Here is a 21,848-nt window from a genome sequence, read left to right on the forward strand (position 1 = left end):
TTTTGAAAATTAAAATTCGAAAATTTTTTTTAAAGCCTCCAGGGGACTTCGTTTTCGCACGAAAAAATTTTATGTGCCCTTATTGCATCCGGACCCACAATTGAGAAAAACTTTTGATTATTTAAGCAATTTAAATTTTTAAACGCTCATTCCATACCGTGTTCCTTTAAAAAGTCTTTTTTTGTCTCGAGTTGAAGTATAATTTATTATTCGGAATTTAGTAAACTAGAATTGAATTTTATCTGAAAAAGAATCTACTCTCGTCGCTTCACTAGGACGAGACTAGCTTTTATCATAAAAAATTTAATCAAAATTTAAAAAAATTTATTTTCCATCTTGTCTGAAATGCACGCTAATTATTTCCTGTTTTCTCCAGAGTAACTTGTTCGATATGATGCTTTCTATTTTTACTGTGGTGAAAAAGGTATTTGAAATGATTGATGGAAACTATCTCTGATGATAATACAGATTTCTTTAAAATTACTAAACTCAAAATGCAAGTTTTTAATTGCTCAAAATTGGCTTAACTCCCCATATGAGCTTGAAGATATGAATGCATTATGTATGCAATTTGACAGGTTAAAATTTGTATTGTTTAAACGAAACTGTTTATATGAAAGTAATTTACTCTAGCAGTCATAGAACATCATAGAAAATATGTCCAATAAACTTCTCTAAAAAATTGTCAGCATTAAGTGAATTACTGCGATTTGAAGTAAAAAAAATGAAAATGTTTTCTCAAAAAGTGGGGTTTTGCGTTTATACTCAAAACGGAGAAAACTAAAAATTTCTTATGGAAAAAAAGGATGGAGGAATAAATTTCCTATAAGGACATGCAATCTATGAAAATGACACTGGTCACCCGGAGAATTGCGGTAATTATCTCGCGGATACGGAGCGACCCAAGGATGGCAGCCCTTGACAGAAAATGTGTATGTTGGTACATAATTGACTAACAATCCTTCGTAAAATACGAAACTTCTACCCAACACCGCTATTCGCATTTGTACTTGGAAATGTGTGGATTTGCGTTGGAAATGAACCCTGCAGGTGGTATGTAGTTAATGGCGATCGAGACTGTTTATTTCGAGACAGGGTGACATTCGAGTACTCGATTTCCATAGTACAACCAGATTTGGTGTTGCCTTAGTATCAATGAATTGGGTTTCATTTGTCAGCTTTAATTTCAAAGGACTGGTTGAAAAATGACCTGGGTGGTTTGCAAAAAGGAATTGATAAAATGGAGGGGGTGGTTTGGCTATTTGGAATTTTTCTGTAATGGTAGGATAGCGTTCTTTGCCTCTCCTTGTGTTCGTTAACAACATGCGAGGTGGAGTGAAAGACCATTTTTATTATTAATCGTTTTACGAATCAGGGCAAAAAGAAAAGCCAACGACTCAAATGACACGCACGCTAGCGTGGAACTAGACGCGAAAGTATTTTTTTCTTTGCACCTAACCTCGTTTGCACTTTGATAATTGCACAATAAATTACATACAAAGAATCACGATTTTATTTATTGATTTCATAGATTACTTATTATGTGCAATTAGTAAGACAAATCTCACGGGAATTTTTCCTGAAATTGTTTACAAGTTTAAATAGAGACAAAAGTACTGGAAAAAACTCTCTTCATTTTATTTTTTGTAAGGTTGACAAATTTATATTCATGATACAAAAATGTTTTAAAACAATCCTGGCTCTCACGGAATTTTTTTATAATTCCAGCTATTAAAGTTATATTATTTTTCAAAAATTGCAAACGGTTTCACAGGATTTATGCACGCCAAAACTTCTGTTGAACCAGGAGGTTGTAAACTGAATGAAAATCCTGCTAAAATAAGACGTACTTCTAATTTTTTTTCTACTTCAGTTCTATTTCAGCGTTGAATTTTTTACACATAATAGTAAATATACTAGTAAGTCTTATGATCATTTATAAATATTTAAAAAAACTCAATGTTTTGTTGTATTTTTTGTTCCTAATACTGATTACCGATTTGTGCATTTTTCATTTTATACAAATAAATACAAGTCCTGTAGAGAAACTAAAGCTACCCTTGGATTTGTTTCGGCATATAAAATTTGGTTACATTATATGTACTTCAGAATGCGTTCTATTTTAGCAAATAACTTTGAACTCTTTTCCAAGATTGTGGTATACATTTAAATAAATTAATACTTGCAGTAGTTAAAGAAATATCTGAAGTTGTTTTAGCAAAAAATCTGCTAATTTCCTACAAATTTTTTTAGACTGATATTTTGGTTTATAATAATTACTATATCTTTTATAACACTGTAATTGTTAATAAATATAATTTTTACGCTCAATTAAAGCATGCCTGGAAATATTTGTTGAAAGGTACTTAGATATATCTTTGCTTTTGAGATGGGATAATTAGTTTATTCTAAAGAATTTGTATTATCATCAAAGATAGTTACCATCAATCAGTGCATATATCATTCCACAACCTGTGAAAATAGAAACACTAATAATGAAGTTAGTTTTTCAAATAATAGAAAATACTTAATGTCATTTCAGACTAGATGGAAAATAAATGTATTAAGGTTTGTTGAAATTAAATTTTTTTAAATATCTACTCTCTTTGCTCCACTGGAAATTGAATTGTGAGTAGATTTTTTTTAAGAAAAAATTTAATTGAAAAAATGTTAATAAATTTATTTCCATGCAGTCTGAAATGGCGTTAAGTTTTTTCTGTTATTTGAAGAGTTGGCTTGATCGATAATGTTGATTTCTATTTTCACAAATCCTGGAATGATATTTACACTGAGTGATAGTAACTATCTCTCTTGATAATACAAATTCCTTTAAATTAATCGTATTGTAAATGTAACAGCTGGCTTGAGATTTCGTATATTTCTGAAAAAATTCTTCTTTCGAAATGTTCAAAATTTAACGGAAAAGTACCCGACCGGCAAGTGGAAATTATGTGGTTCGATTTCCAGTGGAGTGAAGAGAGTAGATCTTTAAAAAATAAATAAATAAATTTCAAATAATTAGTTTATATTAAATAATTCGCACAAGTTTAAAATCTATATGCATAGTTAAATTCAAAGTAGTCAAATTTGGAAGGAAAGTTGTTATATTAGTACATTATGCATTTCATTATATCTTCGGCATATTTTCTGGTTTGTGTTAGGTTTTAAATAAAAAAATTGATCCTTGTCAGAAAAGGAAAAATAGAATCAATAAGCGTTACTTTGGGGGGTTGAAACGAACGGCTATTGGTATTGGTATTTGTGACAAGGAGGTCAGGGCAGTTTTGTCGGGCAGATGACGCTTGGTGTTTCGCTGAAAACTGTTCAATTACTCACTGCAAAGTCCGGTGTAGAGAACGCGAATTTCGCGACGATGCTGGCAAGCCTCGAGGCGAAGTTTGCACTCGTTTCCGTAACTGATTCCATCGTTGCCGCAAACGGGTTGAAATTCCGCTGGGCAAGTGGGACATTCGCAGGTGGCCGTGTCTCCATTCTCAGCGCAAACTGCACCCCATTGGCAGACCTGTAAGAAAAAGTAGGAATAGAGGGATGAGAAGTCTTCTTTTCATGTCTGCAAAGACGACAAAGACGGAAAGCTGGCAAAAGAGGGTTTCCCTCGCCAAAAGGGCTCGATTTATTACTTCAAATCCCTTCCTGTTCTCGTTTGTCTTTCCGTTCTTCTGAATTTCCTGCAAATTATGGAATAGACGGAGAAGTACAAACGAGCCCTCCCATTTTCGAGTTTTCATTCTCCATCCTGGATTTATTTCTTTATTCATATTTCTTAAATATGAAATTTAATTCTGAAATATAATTGCAATGCGGGGTCGTCTATAAAATAGGTTATCAATATAAACCGGGGTCGGGGGTGTCAATGGAGATAAGGTTAGCAATTTAGATAACATTTAGTATGTTTTCTGATGGCAAATTTGAACAAAGTTTGCGAATTTTGTGAAAAATGGCCCCACAACGCTACTGTTCAGTAACGACTTTATAAGTTTAAAAATGAATTTTATACTTCAGACTTCACACACTTTCCTCTATTTTCCTCTTTTTCCATTCTTTAAAGAATTATTTCTTTTCCCTCTGTTTTAAAGAATCTGCTTGTTTTTCCTCTTTTTCTTGTTTTTTGCTTGAATTGCGAACTGCATTAATAGAACCGGATAAGACATAAGAAATGATCTAGTTTGGATAAAAGTGTTAGTACTTTGTTAAAGATTTTTTTGAATGCAACTTTTCTCGTAAAAAGACTTCTCTTTACTGCAATATTGTTTAAGTATATTGTTGAAAATAAATTTGTTTGGAAGAATCATCATTTTACGTTAACCTTTATTTCTTTAGTTAAAGATTAAGTATTTTGTTGAAAATAATTTTATTTTTGGTAAACAATTCCCTTTCTTGACTATCAATTTATGCATTTTGTTTTTAAAATGCAAAATTTATATTTTTAATTGCAATGTGATCTTTTCTAGTTAAAAATTCAGCTATTTGAGTAAAATTGTATTTATTTTGTTGAAATTTGGTCATTTTTGGTTCAATTCAACTTTTTGGAATCAATAATTAACTTTTTCAAATAAAATATCATTTGCTGAATATTTAATTAAGAATTAATATATTCTGGTTGAAAAATAAATAACATGGTTTGAAGTTAACCTACTTAAACGAGAAATTAATTTTTTTTTAGGTTAAACATTTATCCATTTATTTAAAAATCTCATATTTACGGGTCGAGAATTGAACTATTTTTTCAGAAAATTCGTATTTTTGGCTTGAAAATTGAAACTTTTGATTTAAAATTAACTTTCTTTTTAAATTATCTTTTTTTTTAAATTAACTTTTTTGGTCGAAAAGTTAACTGCTTAGTTTATGTATTTTTCAAAACTTGGACTTTTTAGATTAAAAAAAATCTTGTTCGTCGAAATTAATCTTTTTAGATTAGGTTTCGACTATGTGGGTAAAAAATGGATATTTTTTGGTTGAATTCAAGTGGTTTGAAGTTAGATTTTTTGTAATTTCAATTTTTAAGTCGGAAAATTTGTCTATTCCATTTTTTGTTCAGAGAATTTCTTATTCAGTTGAAAAGTCAAATATTTTGTTCGAAATACTCTGTTTTGGTTAAGGGTTTAACTATTTTCTTGAAAATGAGTTATTTAAAAATTAAAATAGTTTAAATTCATCTTTTGGTAGAAAATTAATTTTTTATGGTACAAAAGTATTCATTCTTCATTGAAAATAATTTTATTTTCTTGAACAATTCGACCATTTGATTAAAGATGCATCTTTGTGAGTTAAAAATTGAAGTATTTAAATAAAGTTATACTTTTTGGTCGAAAATTCAACTATTTGGTTAAAAGTTCTTGCTTTTTTCTCAAAAGTTTAATCAATTCGGCGTTTATGCAACTCTTCGATTAAAAATGATTTTTGTTGTGGTTTTAAATTAATCTATCTGGATTAAAAGGTCACCTCTATTGCTTCTTTGGAAAATTTGTTCGTCCATTAAATTCCTATTTTTGTGAAAAATTACCATCTTCTCTATTATGGGAAAACTTTGGGCTACGTTGCAGAGTTTATGGACGGCCCCTTATGTAAAAGATGCATTGGTGCAAACGATCGTTTCCATTCTGCATTCTGGGTTCATTTCCTGTCTCTGATCATATCAAATATCAAATTTCATTCTGAAATGTAATTGCAATTGATAACGAAGGTTTTATTTGCACTGCCTGGAGGAACGACATTGAGAGAAATTAGGTTAATTATAAATGAGTGGATATTAAGGATATAAATCAGATCTAGATGGAAAGACTTCATTAACAAATAATGTAGATTCTATCTTCTATTCAGTTATTTCTACAAAAGTCGTTTTCGCTGGAAAAATATAGGAAGTTCTCGAAATTTCTGAAGCCTCGTTATACGGGTACTGTGATAATGAGGAAGGATCGTTAATTTAAAGACGCTGATCGCAAAAGCCGAAATAATGTTAAAAAAACTCGTTCCCGTCTTCTGAATATAAGTTCTGTGGGTTTGATCAAAAGAGGAAAAAGTGTTCATTTATCTTAGAAAAGGAAATGAAGTTGAACGCAACAATGTAATGAATTCAATTTTCAGATTAATTGATTTCATTGTAATTTTAATGAAATTTTTAATTAATCTCACAGAGTGTTTGCTAAATTTTAAAGTGACATAAATTTTTTAATATTTCTTCTCTTCCTTACCGAAACTGTTAAATAAATTAAACTTGTCGGTGGAGAAAAATAATTTTCGAATAAATGTAAAAAACAAAATTTTCTTTCTATAATTGTTAAAAGTTTATGTCAGTTGTCTGCTGTTGCTTGGACAACAACGTTCGTTCATTCACAAGACAGTCCAACTACTTAGACGTTATCCGATGCAGGCTGCCATCCAATTAGCAATAACTGTTGGTCGAGGAGTTCGTCCTGGAAGGTTGATAACGGAAAAAGAAAAAAAGGATCTCTTATTTTCAAGAGCTAAAGGGCAATGCAACAGGAAGAAGAAGAAGAAAGGAAAGAAAACTGTCAAGTCTCGATAAAGGCAAAGAATTAGTTCCTTGATTAGTAGTTTTGTAGTGAGTACTCCCATATTAGTCATTGCAGATAATTTTTTTTTCATTTAACTTTATAGTGTATATGAAGTTTGAAATTGTGTTTGAAACACATTTTTTTGTAAGCGAGGTTACATTTTAGTATTAAAAATGAAGAAGACCATAAGGGGAAATATAGGAAGTTGTGTGAAATAAGAGAAGCGAGGGGTGGAAATGTAGCGAATAGAGGTTAGCAGATGAATTATTAGAGGAGGGTAAATTAGGAGAAGCAAGTGAAAGTATGTGAAGGAAATAGAGGCAGTAAGTTGAGAGGATATGATTGATTAAGAGCTGGCTAAGTAGAAAATCGGGGTTAAGGACAAATTTTAGTAGAGCAACAAGAAATAGGGTGAAGAAAGGGAGAAGTAAGGGGATGCATGGTAGGATAAGAGGTGGGTACTATGGGTAATAAATAATGAAAAATTAAAAGAAGTGAGGAAAAGAAGAGCATGGGAATTAGGGGGGGGGGGAGTAGGAGAAGTAAGATAAGGGGTTAATTAGGGAAAGTGAGTGTGAGTGTAAGTAGGCAAGGGATAGTGAGAGGCAAGAAAGTATGAAATCAAGATTAGCAGGGTAATTAGTAGAGGGGGAAGAAGCAGTAAAAGGGAAGGAGGAAGTAAGGTGTTTAATTGTATAAGAAGGGAGGAAGAGTAAGGGTAGATATTAAAAGGAATGTTTAAGGATAGTAATTATGGGAGGGTAGGGAAATGAACTCTCAAGGAGGAGGTGCAAGAAAGGAGAATTATGGTAGGGGGGATTCAAATGATCTAACTAACGTCCTGATGGGCTACGAAATCCTTTTCTGTACTAATTTTTATTTCATTAAATTGTAATCACTAACCTTTTCCAGACAGGGGCCCTTGGACCCACAATTTCCTGTGTAGGCCAAATCGACACTTGTTTTTGTGACACAAGCCTGCCGTTTCAATTCGCAAAGAGAAGGATAAGTTCTGCCTCCTTTAGCGCAAACTGGTCTCATGACATTATCGCATTTTGGTCCGCATTCACACGTTGCGTGACCGAATTTATCAATCACGCATTGTTCATATGAAGCGCAGTGTGCACCATCGCATGGGTTATTCACTGAAAAATTAAGAGAATTTCATTAATTTACTTCGTAAGAATGTGAGGACAAAATTTCGGGAATCATATTTCTTAAAATATGTAGTCACGAGATCTCGTTTGTTTATCTGTGATTAGAGATTACGAATTGTCTTGACAATCAAATTCGTTAATGAGAATTTATAATTAAGGAATTTGAATTCATGATAGAACTTTTTTCCAAATGTTTCTACACATACCCATAAAAGAGAAAAGTTTAATTGTAAATTATTTTCTCATTTGGGAAGATAATTCTTTTCTTAACCCTTTGCTAGTACACAATATATTTTTTGTAAGCTTTTTAATGCTTTTAAAGAGATGGAAAATTGAATTATGGACTAAAGCCTAAAGAAGATTCTTCTAGTTTCAATTATTCCAAAAGATGTTTATAATTTTAACAATTTTGAAAGGTTTCAAGAGACTAAGAAAAATGTTCTTAAGATTCCTTGAAAAATGGAAATAATTTCTTGTTTTGAAAAATGTATTTGAAGAGAAAATTAAAAAGATGTTAAAACCTTTCAAAATATTGAAGTTTTGAAGAGTATTTTTTCAGTTTTGCTGGTTTACAAATTCTTAGAAAGAAATCGAGTAGACTAACGGGATATTTAGATATTTTAAAAGATTCGAATTCAATTTAAAGTTTTGGGAGCTATTGTATATAAAGACGTTGTTTTTTTATGGTCGGAAAAGTACCTGAAGGGTTTTGTAAATAATGACTCAAAGAAGAAACTCAGTTAACCATGACCACCAGAGAAAGGACTTTTTGAAGTTAATAGAAATTTAAATGAGATAATTTGAACTCGGTGAAATTACTTTAAAAATTCGATTAAGGGTATTCTATGTGTACAGTTACATTTAAAAATAGTTTATCTTTAGCTTTATTTATCATTTGAAAAAAAAGAACGACTGATTATTGGATCAATTTTTAGAAGCGAACGCCAGACTAAATAATGAAAGCTTAGTTTAGGTCATCGTTGTTTATTTGATTTTTGCTATTTTAATATTTGTGTTTTTCTTCTGCCTTAGGCAAAAGTCGGAATTTTCATTCAATTCTATTTATAAATAACACGTTCAATTATTTTCAGTTAGATTTAAGTTACAATCAAATGGTAAATATTTTGTTTAAAATATCGATTTTATTCTTATTGTATGAAAAAATGATTCTCTAGCTCCACTGTTCAAGCCGAGGTCTTTAGATTGCCATTCTGGTGCCTGCACTCATTAAGCTACGGAGAGTTCGAGATTTATTTTTCCTAATCTTCTATAAGTAAATTCTGAAGTATTTCTAAGACTTGAAGGATTCTGGTTTTTTTTCAAACATTCTTTTTGTATCCAATTCTATCTTTTAATTTTACGGTATTGACTAGTCATTTATAAGTACAGAAGTCGAAGTTAATTATTTTTTATCAAGAGGTCATATATCAATATTTTGGTAAAAATATTTATTTTATTCTCAAGTTGTGAAAAAAATAATTCTCTAGCTCCGCTGGGATTAGAGCCGGAGTCTTAAAATAGCCCGCCTGCTACTCTCACCCACTAGTAAGAAGAGGTCAAGAGATATGCGTCGTAAAATCAATTGAGGCTTCACTGGGTGAAAGTACAAAAAATTCATGTACTTTCGCCATGTAAGGCCCAAGTCGAATCGGCGACGCACATGTCGCGACCTCTTCTGGTAAGCGTACAAAATTTATTTTTCACAATAGGATATAAAATATAAGACCAGTCCAACAAAAATTAAGATTAAGTAACTTCTTTTTTAAATTGGGTTGCAATAATTAATAGGCCTTTTTATTCTTGTAAATTTGATCAATCAACTTAAAGATTAAATAATTTTGAAGTTGATTGTAAACTTGAAATTACTGGTTGATATTGAAACAGCAGTTTATTACCCGAAGTGCAAGCGTCGTTGTAGATCTTTCTAAGCTGCAACTTCGATCTGCAGGCTTCCTGCCTAAGACTGCACTCGTTGGAATAAGTTTTGCCGTCGCTGCCACAAACTGGCGAAAACTCGAGGCCGCACTGTTCACCGCAACGACAGGCCGGTTGCCTCGATTCGTCCAGCTGACAGATTTCCGGTTCCATGCACTCGACGCCCGCGCAAGGATCTGCAATCACGAAAAGTTGCAAACTTTACAAATTATCGAGTAAACTATTACCTAATTCCTTGCTACTATATGTACATGTATAGGCAATTTATGCAAATGGGATTTTCCGGTCAGCAGTTCCAAATCCACCACTTTTTGCTCAAAAATAAACTTCTCTTTGAACGTAGAACCAAATTTTTTGCTTTTTTATTTCTCATGAACTTTGTAATTTAGAGGAAGTATACTTCGCTCTAATTTAATCCATAATTTTTGTTATAGAGGATGTTTTCTTAGCCACTGCAAAATTTTCATTTTTTTTTAAACGTCGTTATAATAATTATTAATTTTTGCAAATTTAAGGAAATCTGATGTCCAGAAATTTCAAAACTTCTTGGAAATTTCAGGTAATTTATGATAATTTATGGCAAATTGGGGTAAATTCTCCTTAATTTATAGTAACTTGTAGACATATAATTTTTATTATTTACCTCTAAAACCACAATTTTCTCCCAAGAGAGAAAAATTATACTTTTTTCCGTCTGGCATCACAATGCTTGAAAAGGACTAATTTAGCCCTGATTTATATCCTTATGAAAAATAAGTATTGGTCAGTTTTGTATTCAGTACTTTTTTGCGAAAAGTATTGGATTTCCAATACTTATTTACGAAAAAAGTATTATATCAAAAAGACAAGTGTAACAGACATGAAGGTAAATACATCAATTTTTCTAATTTTCAACCTAAAATTCTAAGGATATTGAAAAAGTTTGTCAGTTTCACGTTTTTGAACATTATCAGAGTAAAAAATTTTAATTCGGTCCATTTTTAATTTTATCTTTGACTTTTCTTCAAAATGTTTAATTACACACAAAAAAAAATTAGTAGTTTTTTTTCGATCGACAACTTTTTAAAAATGTTTTGTAATGCTATTTGAAATTTCAATACAAAATAATTGAAAAAACTGATTTTTTATCTTTATGATCATTGTGTTTGGCTTTAATGTTGTCAAAAAAATTGTATAGTGCTCTTACTTTTCCAAACTTTTTTATAAGTTTATTTCCAAATTTCCATAAACTTTCTTGGTATTGTTGAATATTCATTTTGTAAATGTAGCTTTCTTTGGAATTTGTATTTATATTTGGAAAACTAAGCTTTCACAGAATGCAAAATATATATGAAATATTGGCATAAATCCTTTGCAAATTTTTTTATCAAAGTTTTTTTAAATTTCTTTTTAAATGTTGAATTCCAAGTACAAAATTGCGGCATTTTAAAGGAGTTCCTGAAGAACACCGTGTTGTCAGAACTATTCATAAAATTTGTTGTATTCTTGAACACACTTCATTGATTCAAGGTTGACTATTGATAGTTCTTAAAATTTTTATATACTTAAAATAATTATATAAAATTTGGCTTTCAAAAAAGGTGAGCGAATCCTAAAGATCTACAAGAAAATTAACAGAAAATAGTTTTGAAAAAGTTAATAATGTTAATGCAAACAGATACTAAAAATACTGTCTTTATCGTGAATATTAATTCATTCTTCTTTGAAAAAGAAATGATTAATTATTTTTCAAAAACTTCAAAATTGAGCTGGATGTGTGGGGTATGGATTGAGTGGGATAATTTATGGGGTAAAGTGGTACACCCGATCTTCATTAAAGGAAAGCTATCGCAAAATATAAAATGCAAACATTTCTTCTATCCCATCTTACCCCAAAGGGTGTCCATCCGTTTCACAAAAAGAAAATTATATATAATTCGCAAAATTACGAAATTGATGTGTCCCGTTATCCCCGCTTGTTGTCCCGTTTTACGGTTGTTTCTAGTTAACTGTAGTACAACCCACTACAATTTCAGACTCAACTCCGTGAAACTAAATAACACTTGTATTTCGGTTTGCAATAATAATCGAAACTGCAAGAGCAAGTTCCTGTTCCATACTGGCTAACGGAATTTGTGAACCGATACACTATCGGCGACGAGATTAATCTTCGCTGGTATAAGGAAGGATGCTGGATTCCGTTTCCTGTTTATAGCTGGTAGCTTGAACTACGGTTGGCTGACGGGGCAAGTTCCTGGGAGGTGGTGTTTCTCAGGTTAGCTTAAGTTACAGTCCAGTGGAGCAGCTAAACTCCTTCATCTAACCAGCCTCTTCGCTTCTTATCACCCCTTTTCACCCCTTTCTTCAATAGAGCCCTTTTCTCTCCAAACTGTACCTCTCAATTTCCATCTCCAAAGAATTATGGAACGTGTTGGTATCTACTCTTTAATTGCATTTAATTGCATTCTCACTATTCCTATTTAAACAACGAGGTTTTCCCAAATACAAACACCTTCAACCAGCCCTTCACGCGACATTACCTTAACTTCCCTTTTTTGCTTTCTCACCTATGTACAGAAAACGAAAAATGAAAGAAATTCATGGTTTTATACTTGCATTCAAATTCGAGTTTCTGTGTCTAATTGTTCGTGGCTGATTTACATCAAGAACATAAAGGAGCAGAGAATTTCTTTTTAAGCGTCAACTTAACAAATGATTATCAGTAGCTGGGAATGTTTAATATTTTGAAACGTGTTCAAATTATTTAACTTTCAGTGCCTGGTTTTAAAATCCTCTCACTTTTAGGGATTATATTTGAAAAATGATTGCCTACATTTTTCATTGTTTCGAATTTATTCTGGTTTACAGAAATTCGGTGAATGTAGAACAAATATTTTCGGTGAGTCCAGGGAAGCTGGAAAAAGACGGCTAGGTTTACGGAACTTCGGTCAGCGTTGCACAAATATTTTCAGTGAATCTCGACTCTTAGATCCTTTAAAATGAAAATTGTGGGATGTGCTACTATTAGGTCTTTCAATTTGTTGCTCTATATTTTCGAAAAATTAAAAAAGTAAATAATTTTGGACGATAACTTACAATTGGAACCAGATCATTAAGAATATTTAAAACTAACACTATTAAATTCAAAATTGAATGTAATTTAAACCAAGCAATCTAGAGTATTAACATGAAAAATTATTCAATTTACAACTCACGCTGAGGCTTTCAATATAAACTTTTGAACAATTTAATAAAGAAATTGCTTCGACAATTTTAATATTTGCATTTTAAAGTACAACTTTAGAAAACATAAAAGTCGAAAACTAAAAATTAAGGAATTTTTAACTAAAGATTTTTGAATTTAAGATTTTTAAGAAAAAAATCTTTAGTTAAAAGGCATTGCGCTTAATTGTTGTTCAAGTAAATTAATGATTCTTTTAGCTGCTTCATGTCCATATTTTCTCTAATTTGGTGAAAATAATTTCACCATAATTTTATTCATTAAATACCCTTAAAAGTGAAAGAAACGCTCTCAATACGAATTTGAAAATTTATAATGTCTTTTTTTCGTACACTGCAGATATTTTTAATCTTAAACAATCACAGTTCATTACATTATTTCGCATTATAAAAGTCCGAGCGCTTATTTTAAAAAAATTTCTAAATTCCGTATTTTCGCATAAAGTGAATGAATGAGTCTAGGGATTATTAATTATTAATTTTTCATCAAGGGTGCTTAAAGGCCCAAAACTGGACGACGAGCTCTCTTTAAAAGTTTGCAGAAACTATTCAATGTTTACGCAATATTTCTGCAGTCATTCTAGGCCTTTTATAATTCGAAATTATGTAAAGAAAGTTGAAAGAAGCCAAATATCGTTCTGAGGGATATTTTTAAAAGTTTAGTGGTCATTCTAGTAACTAACAACGAAAAAAACGATATTTTTGGGAATTCCTTACGAGATTATTGGTTAAGATATTGATGTAGGATGTGTTTGGCTTAATAAATGCACTTTTAAAATAAATTTAAAAAAAATTATTTTTATTCATTTTATAAACTTTTTATACACAAAAACATCAGTCAAACGCAACACCTGGAAAAGTAGATAGGTCTCGGCTTATTAAAAAAATTTCGGAACTGGGTGATCGGAAACAGAAAAATAAAAAAATATTAGATTAAGTATGACAATCGATATGTCCCCTATAAAGTTAACTATAAAATTTTGACTTTTACTATACTTTTCTTACAAAAAACGGTGAAAAAAACCATGATATTGTTCTGGTTAGTTTTTGGCCGCCATTTTGTTATTTTCGCACGTATATTCAAAAAGTTATAGGGGATATAGCCATTGTTAGACCTAACCTCAAAATTTGTTTTCCTATTTGAAACGGCCCAGTTTCGAGATTTTTTCAACAAGCCAGACATACCTATTTTTCGAGGCGATGCGTTTGACTGACGTTTTTGTGTATGAAAAGTGTATAAAATAAATTTAATTTATTTTAATGTATTCTCAGATTGTATTTATTAAGCCTATTAAATTCTGCATTAATATGTTTTTCAATAATCTAATAAAAACTTCACAAAAATAGCGTTTTTTCGGGGTTGTTTTAATTGATTAAAACCTTACAATATCTAAAGTTACATTCTAAATAGAAATTAGAGTGAAATGATTTTCAGTGTTAAATAGAATAATTTATTTTGCAATAATTATTATATTGACCAGCGGGTTAAACAAAAAACTCAAAACTATAATTTGAAATTGAAATTATAGAGATTGTTAAGATGATAAATATTGTTATTATTATTAGTAAGTAGTATGAAATTCAAAGTGACTGGATATATTTTTGACCGAATGATGTGATTTCTGTACAAAAATCAGTATAATTTTCACATTTCATAATTAAAGACTTTAAAATATTGTGAATCTTTAAAGTTTAATTATTATAAAAACTTAGAAAATGATATGCAACTTCATTTTGCTTCAAGTGAAAAAAAATGTATCAGATCACAACTGTTAGTTTATAATTTCTCAAGGATTTGATTAATTAAGAAAGAGTAAAGAAGAAAAACAACATTCCCTTCAGTAATCAAGTCATTTGGCCCCCTTCGTGAGCCTTTTAATTCACAGGATCAATAATAAGTTCCCATCATAAAGTTGACTCCTCAACGTCGTTCGCCACCTTCTGCTTTCTCCCCAGCCTCTTTCCTACCATTGACTGGAGTCTGGTTGGCACGGCACACGAATCTCAAGTGGCGAACGCCGATAAATCAAATTAATCCAAAAGTTTTCCAAGTTTCAACCACAGAAGGTTTCCGCGTACGCGATTGGCTCTGCTGAAATTGAAAATTTACCCTCTCGCACTATTATTGGCGAACGTTACGCTTTATTAAATCTGCCCTTCTGGAAATGACGATGAGGGACATCAAGTTCATTATTCGACTCAATCAAACCTTAATCCCCTCGTAATTTCTTAATCTCTCTCGTTTTTTTCCTATCCAGATAACACAAAATAACTTTTAAATCGATTAAGAGTTTCCTTAACGATCCATATTGTAAAAATGATTAATGATAAAGTAAGTAAAAAATATTTGTTTCGAAAAAAATCCCTCTGGATTTATCATTATTATTTCTTTTATTTCTCTAAATTCAGGATTATCATTTCTTCTCGAATTTTCTTTTTTCATCTTTTCGCTATCCTGAAAACTGTATTCACACGCTTGAATGTTTTAAAATAAGGACCAGTAATAGTACACAGAAAATTGGGTAGACCCCGACTAAGATTTCACATAAATTTAAAATCTGTCGAGAATTTTCAAATATTATGTGTGTCTGCACTTTATTCAGCATGCGCCCCTATTTTTAAATGACGAAAAAAAATGCTAAAATCTCATTGGAGTGTAAATTTCAGAACTATTTGCGAGTTTCTCAAAAGTCTTTAAGTATCAAGATAAAATACAGCCTCGAATTTAACTTTGGTAAAGAAACAAGATCGCTTTAAAATAAGGGAATCGGATTGAAAGAAACGACTTGGCTTCGGGAACGAAAATGGGAATAATTTTAAGTAGCAGAATTAAAAATTCAAAACTTTCAGTATAGACATTTGTATGATATTAAAATTAATGTCTTGAAAATTATTAAACGTAAAAATTAATTAAGGTTAAATTAATGTTCCGAAAAGCTGAAGATTTACAGCGAAAAGAGTTTAATTAACTTAAATACATCATTAGGACGGATTACATTATTTTGCTGCAGACTGGAATAAAGCTAATTATTAATATAGGCTAATTTTCATATAACCTTTTCATTTGTGCATAAAAAAGATTTAAAAAATGTTAATGAATAAAAATGCAGTTAACGGTGTTTATTGGGATGCTGCAATTCAAAAAGTTATGGCTCTCTTCGAATTACGGATATCTGAAACAGGCCTGTCATAATTTGAAAAAACGCCGTTCATGAAAAAAGAATTTTGAATAATGAAATTATTATGAAATCTCACATATAATTAATATTATTATTAAAAAACTATAATTTTTAATTTTATATTTCCAAAATTAAATACTCTTTAATTTGAAAAGATTTGCAATTCAAAACGCTGCAATTTTGAAGAGGTACAATTTTCACTCAGTGCTTAAAGAAAATTTGAATTACAAATTATTCAATTTTAAAGAATTTTATTTTAAAAGTATTTAATTTCAAACATTTTCTTTGGAATAACTATATCTTTAAATACTTTAAATCAGAGCATTTTTCATTGCAAAACTTAAAACTTGCCTAACTTTAAATTGCAAATTTAGAAAATTATAAACTCATTAATTTTTTAGATTTACAATTCAAAGTTCTACCATTTTGAATACAATTTAGATTTTCAAAATCTTCAGGATTTGATGTTTATATATTTTCAATTTTAGAAAGATTTGGAAAAAAAATTTTACAATTTTGAAAAGTAATAATCAACAATTCTTAATTGTTTTAAATTTGAGAATTAAAAATTATCCAATTTTCAAAAATTAAATACTACAGGTATGTTATATGGAATATTTTTAATAGTTCAATTTTGAAGACTTATAATAGAAGATTCTACAATTTTAAAGATTTGTAATTTAAAACTTTTACATTTTTAAGATGTACAAATGAAAACGCTTAAATTTTAAAATATGTATAAATAAAAATGTTCAAATTGTGATGGTTTTCAATTTCAAGATCAAAAATCAAGAGTTCTGAATTTTAAATCTTATAAATTGAAGAAATTTTAAATGCAAAATGTCGAAATTGCAAAATTTGTAATCTTAACACATGAAACTTAATGAATTTTTCATTTTAAATGTTTTTAATAAGAAAATCTTCAATTTTAAAGATCTATTATTGAAATTTTCACAACTTTAAAAGATTAAAATTTTAAACTCTTAAATTAAAAATATAAATTAAAAAATTATTCCATTAGTAACACTTGGATTTCGAATGATTGTAATTTGTATATAGTGTGAAGTATTATATATAATATTTATTTGTTTTATACGTTTTTTATATACAACAAATGAATATTATATATAAAACTTTACACGGTTTATAAACTATATATAATTTTTCCGCCTGGGTACTTAAATCATAATCAAGGAGATTTTAAGAAAAAAACAAAATATTACAATTTATATTGGAATGTTAAGTCTAAAATAAATAACTAAGGTTTACAGCAATTTGAATATTACATAATAAATTCAAGTAATTTTAATACCTAAATAAATAGTTATAATATCCTCTTAAGAGAAGTAATTAGATCAGGAGCCACTCTTTTGTTCATTAATAAAATAGTAATAATTTCTTTTTAAAATTCCCAGCTATTTGTTTTTAGTTTCACCAACTGAAAAGATGTGAAAATATCATTTTTCACTTATCAAATTGTTTAACAATATACTTACTGACACTTTAATACCGTTATTGAAGATAATAATATAGACTTTCAATAATAACTTTTCATTTTTCCACTTATAAAATTGCCAGTGTATAGCGTTTTTCGAAATATGTTTCTACAGTTATTGGTCAGTTACGGCTCTCTCTCTCTCTCTCTCTCTCTCTCTCCGATAAACGGGTTAACCTTTTTTTCGCGATCCCAGCCATAGAAAAAACTGATTTTTTGCGATTACCGTTTTGTTTTTTAAATTACAGTAGTTATGTCGTAATGAATGACATGGTAATTGAGGTAGCTTCATTAGAATTGCGAGTAGTGCTCGACGCAAATATAGCTAAATAGGAGACAAAAAATTAAAAATACAAAATCAATTGATATATTTTCTATGATAATTATAAACATTTTTAGAAAATCACGAACAAGATAAACTTTTACGTACCTATATTTTTTCTTTTTGATTAATTATGTAATTTAAACCAGAATAATCTCAGAGAAGGTGCAAAGCTTTAGTGTCAGTTTCATTACACATCAACAGAAATGGCGAATGACTAACAGACACGCATACATCTAACCGGAAGTTTCATAGCACTGTTTGAATCAACCCTGCCACCAAACGTAATTCTGCTATACGATGTGCATAATGCCGATTCGCTCGAGTTCGTGTAGTCACATTGCACTAGAAATTCTGTTACATTCAAATGATGTGCGTGGTATTATCAAATAGAGTGCTGGCGGTCAAAATAAAATTCTTTATTTCATTTAATATGTTTTCTGCATTAAAAGAATTATTTTTATTTTGTTTATTAAAACCAATTATGCTTGTATACAGAGCGTATATAAAGTAAAACAACATCTGGGGGGGGGGGGGGTCAACGATTTTTCTATTTTATCTTGCGTGAGGGTACTAGCTGCAGAACCAAGTGCATTAAATTAAAAAATTGGTATGTGACTTCATTGATAATTGTTACAATATTACTTCTAATATACCTGAGAATGTTAGTTGTGCAAAGCATCAATATTAAAACTAATGAACTAATATTCAAAAGTTTAAAAAATAATAATAAATAAATAGAAAGATAGAGGCTCGTCCACAAATTGCGTGAAACCTCAATAATTAGTTTTATAAAATAAAATATTTTAATAATAAAAAGTGTTTACTTTTATAAATGTAAAACTGTATCATTTTTACAGGGCCTGAAATATTAAAATCAATTTATATAAATTTTTGTTGAAAATTTGTTTTTTTTTCTCTTAAGCATTAAAAAATTCGTATGTTGTTTTTTCGTCTTTCTTGAATAAAAACCTTTTTTCGAAAAATAAGCCATTCTATCTGAAATTTGTCTTTTTCGTTTATAAATGTATCTCTTTCTGTAAATATTTAAACTTTTTTGCAAAAAATACAACTGTTCGGTTCAAAATGAATATTTTTTGGTTGTAAATTAACTTTCCAGTTGAAAATTTACCATTTCAGTCAAAATTTGAATTTTTCCGTTGAAAATTAATCTTTTTAGTTAAAAATTTATTAATATGGTAAAAAAATGATAAATATCGATTGAAAGTCGTATTTTTGATAGAAAATAAATATTTTTTAACAAAATTACATCTGTTTGGTTAATAATTAATCTATTTCAGTTGAAGATATATGTTTTTATTTTTTTAATTCATCTGCAATCTGATATTAAAATCTTTTTATCAAAAGGTTACATTTTTCCTTGATAATTCATATTTTAAGCTTGAAAATCAAAAACCTTCGTTAAAAGATGATCTATTTCCAAGTGCGAAGTCACATACGGCCCAACATTGGCCCATGGTCGGAAAAAATATTGCCTAAGCTCGGCTGCCATTATCACGCCAATGACAGAATGATAACTATGGCCTGCACTTGGCAGCCATGGTTTGGCTGCCATTGTCGGCCCAACACTGGGTACCAGTATTAAACCAAACCTAGCTGCCATCGCCGCGCCATTGCCGGATTGATAACTATGGCCTTGACTTGGCAGCCATTGTCAGCCCAAAACTGGGTACCAATACTGCTATAGTCTAAGCTCTAAGGATATGACAAACGAGGTATTTAAAAAATAAATATTAATTTATTGCGGGTACTTTGAATATAAATATTAAAGGCCCTCTTTAGATTAAATACATATATTACACTTTGAACATTATATTACAAATAAAATTTCTAACGCTACGTTGTATCGAACCTACATCCATGTACTTAAATCGATCGCCTAGCAGTCAGGAGTGCTAACCACTGCGCTAAACCGACAAGTTGAAATTCTGTGTAAAAGCCATCCTCATAAGCTGAAGTTCAGAAAAGTTAAAGAACCAAATTTTAAGCTCTCTTTTTCTAATTATTTATTAATATGTGACGTTGTGTAAATGTTAAATACACGAACTGTTAACAGGAATATCAATACAATGATTTTTAAATAAGTAATTTAAATCGATTACAATTGTTCTTCGCTTAATATTTCGTTTTTTCCGTTGTAGCCTACTTTACAACTTTTTACATTGATAAGAAATGTAATTTTTCATAAACATTTAAAGTTTTAAATGACAGATCTTAATACATTTTATCGTGAACTTTAACAATTTTTCAATCAATTATTTTTATCTTCCGTGTAAGATTGGTTTATTAGGTGCAAAAAGTGAGACTTGGCGAAATAAATGCCGATTCTGGGCCAAGCATCGGTGGAGGATCGGCACATATAAATAGCCAATATAGGCTGCCAGCACTGGCTCAACATTGGGTCGATTTAAATAAAACATGGTTTGCCGTGGTAAAAGTGACACTTCGCCTACGAATGTGCCGTCACTGGGCCAGACTTTGGCTGATCCTCGTGCAACATGGTACCCCGTACTAAAAGTGAGACTTAGCGCAACAAAGTGCCGATACTGGGCCAAGCATCGGCGGAGGATTGGGAAATATAAATAGTCAATATAGGCTGGCAGCACTGGCTCAACACTGGGCCAATTAAAATGCCGATATTGGCCCAATAACTTTAGACGACCTTTGGCTGCCAAAACTGGACCAACACTGGGTCGTGTATTCAACTCCGGCAATTCGCACTTGGGAATTGTTATAAAATTTTTGTTTTGTTTTTCAAGATTCATATTTTTCTTTTAAAATACATCTTTTGGGTGTAAAATTAGGTGAAAGTTATTTTTTCACCTGAAAACTTAATTATTTTGCTGAAAAAATTTTTTTTTTATTAGTAAAATAGGTATTTCCTATTTAAAATTATTTTTTAAATTAAAATTAAACGATTCCATTTTTGAATAAAAGTTCATCTTTTTTGGTAAAAAATTACTCTTCTTGATTGATAATTCAACTATTTTGTCGAACATTTTTTTGTTTTCGAAAATTCGTCTTTTGTGGTAAAAAAATTGAGCTTTTTGGTTGAAATTCGTCTTTTTAATTTAAAAATACATCTCTCTTGATAAAAAATGCAACTGTTTGAAACTGAATCTTTCTTGGTTGAAGATTTTGTGAAAAAGTCGTATATTTTGTTCAGTTCAATGGAACCTCTTTCGATGTAAAATAAAAAAATTATTGATTAGAATATATCCTATAACCATGCATGTTCAGAATTGATTATTTGTTGCAAATTTAACTACGTGGTTGAGAGTTTAACTACTTTGTTAATTCGACATTAACAGTAAGATTTAACCAAACTCACCTTTCGCCTACATGATCTTTCGTTATGTTTGACGACTCCTGAATAAATTAACGAAAAAAATAAAGTCGGAAAAATTACGTAAGATAGAAAGTACGAGGTTTAAAAATAAAAAAAAAAACTTTACCTAATTTATACACCACCCCATATAGCAACGTTCATACATTTATTTATGTACTTAATTTTTAATTCTGCACCTTAAGACTAGACTGAAAATACCGTTGTAATATTTCGATTCCCAAAATTAAAATTATTTTATAACCCAAAAATAACACTGGAGATCTGAAGCAAGATGGAAATGTTCTCAATGGGATAAGTTTTCCGCTCTGTATAAGAACGCAATACAAACAGGAAAAGCTTCACCTTCTCAAAGGCATGGAAGTGAAATGGAAAAACTTGGAAAAGATTCTGTCGTTTGATTGAACCAAGGACGAGATTCTGACATTTCGAGAGAGCGACAATATGCCGAGACTCGAGGGGCTTTAAGTACAAAGGTCTTTCTGCTTGAGTGATAAAAGTGTGTTTAAAATTCCCGCGTTGCCGCGAGGCAATTGTTTTTTAAGTCCGCCGCTAAGCTTCGGCCGCACTCCTCCGCAAGCTCGCCTGTCTCTAATCTTCAAAGTTACGCTGAACTTTCAGCACCTTTTTCCAGCCAA

The 21,848-nt window shown here is 30.4% G+C and overlaps 1 protein-coding gene across 1 annotated transcript in view; it reads right to left on the reverse strand.

Annotated features, from left to right (window-relative positions):
- The window catches only part of LOC117169543 (agrin-like), an 818,564-nt gene that overhangs the window by 49,225 nt on the left and 747,491 nt on the right, over positions 1 to 21,848 (reverse strand). The window contains exons 6-8 of the mRNA XM_033355964.1: positions 9,589 to 9,804; positions 7,440 to 7,681; positions 3,337 to 3,523 (exon numbers count right to left, since the gene is read on the reverse strand). Coding sequence (XP_033211855.1) covers positions 3,337 to 3,523; positions 7,440 to 7,681; positions 9,589 to 9,804 — 645 coding nt within the window. The remainder of the gene's footprint in view (positions 1 to 3,336; positions 3,524 to 7,439; positions 7,682 to 9,588; positions 9,805 to 21,848) is intronic.

This window comes from Belonocnema kinseyi, chromosome 3 (assembly GCF_010883055.1).
Source record: "Belonocnema kinseyi isolate 2016_QV_RU_SX_M_011 chromosome 3, B_treatae_v1, whole genome shotgun sequence".
NCBI lineage: Eukaryota > Metazoa > Arthropoda > Insecta > Hymenoptera > Cynipidae > Belonocnema > Belonocnema kinseyi.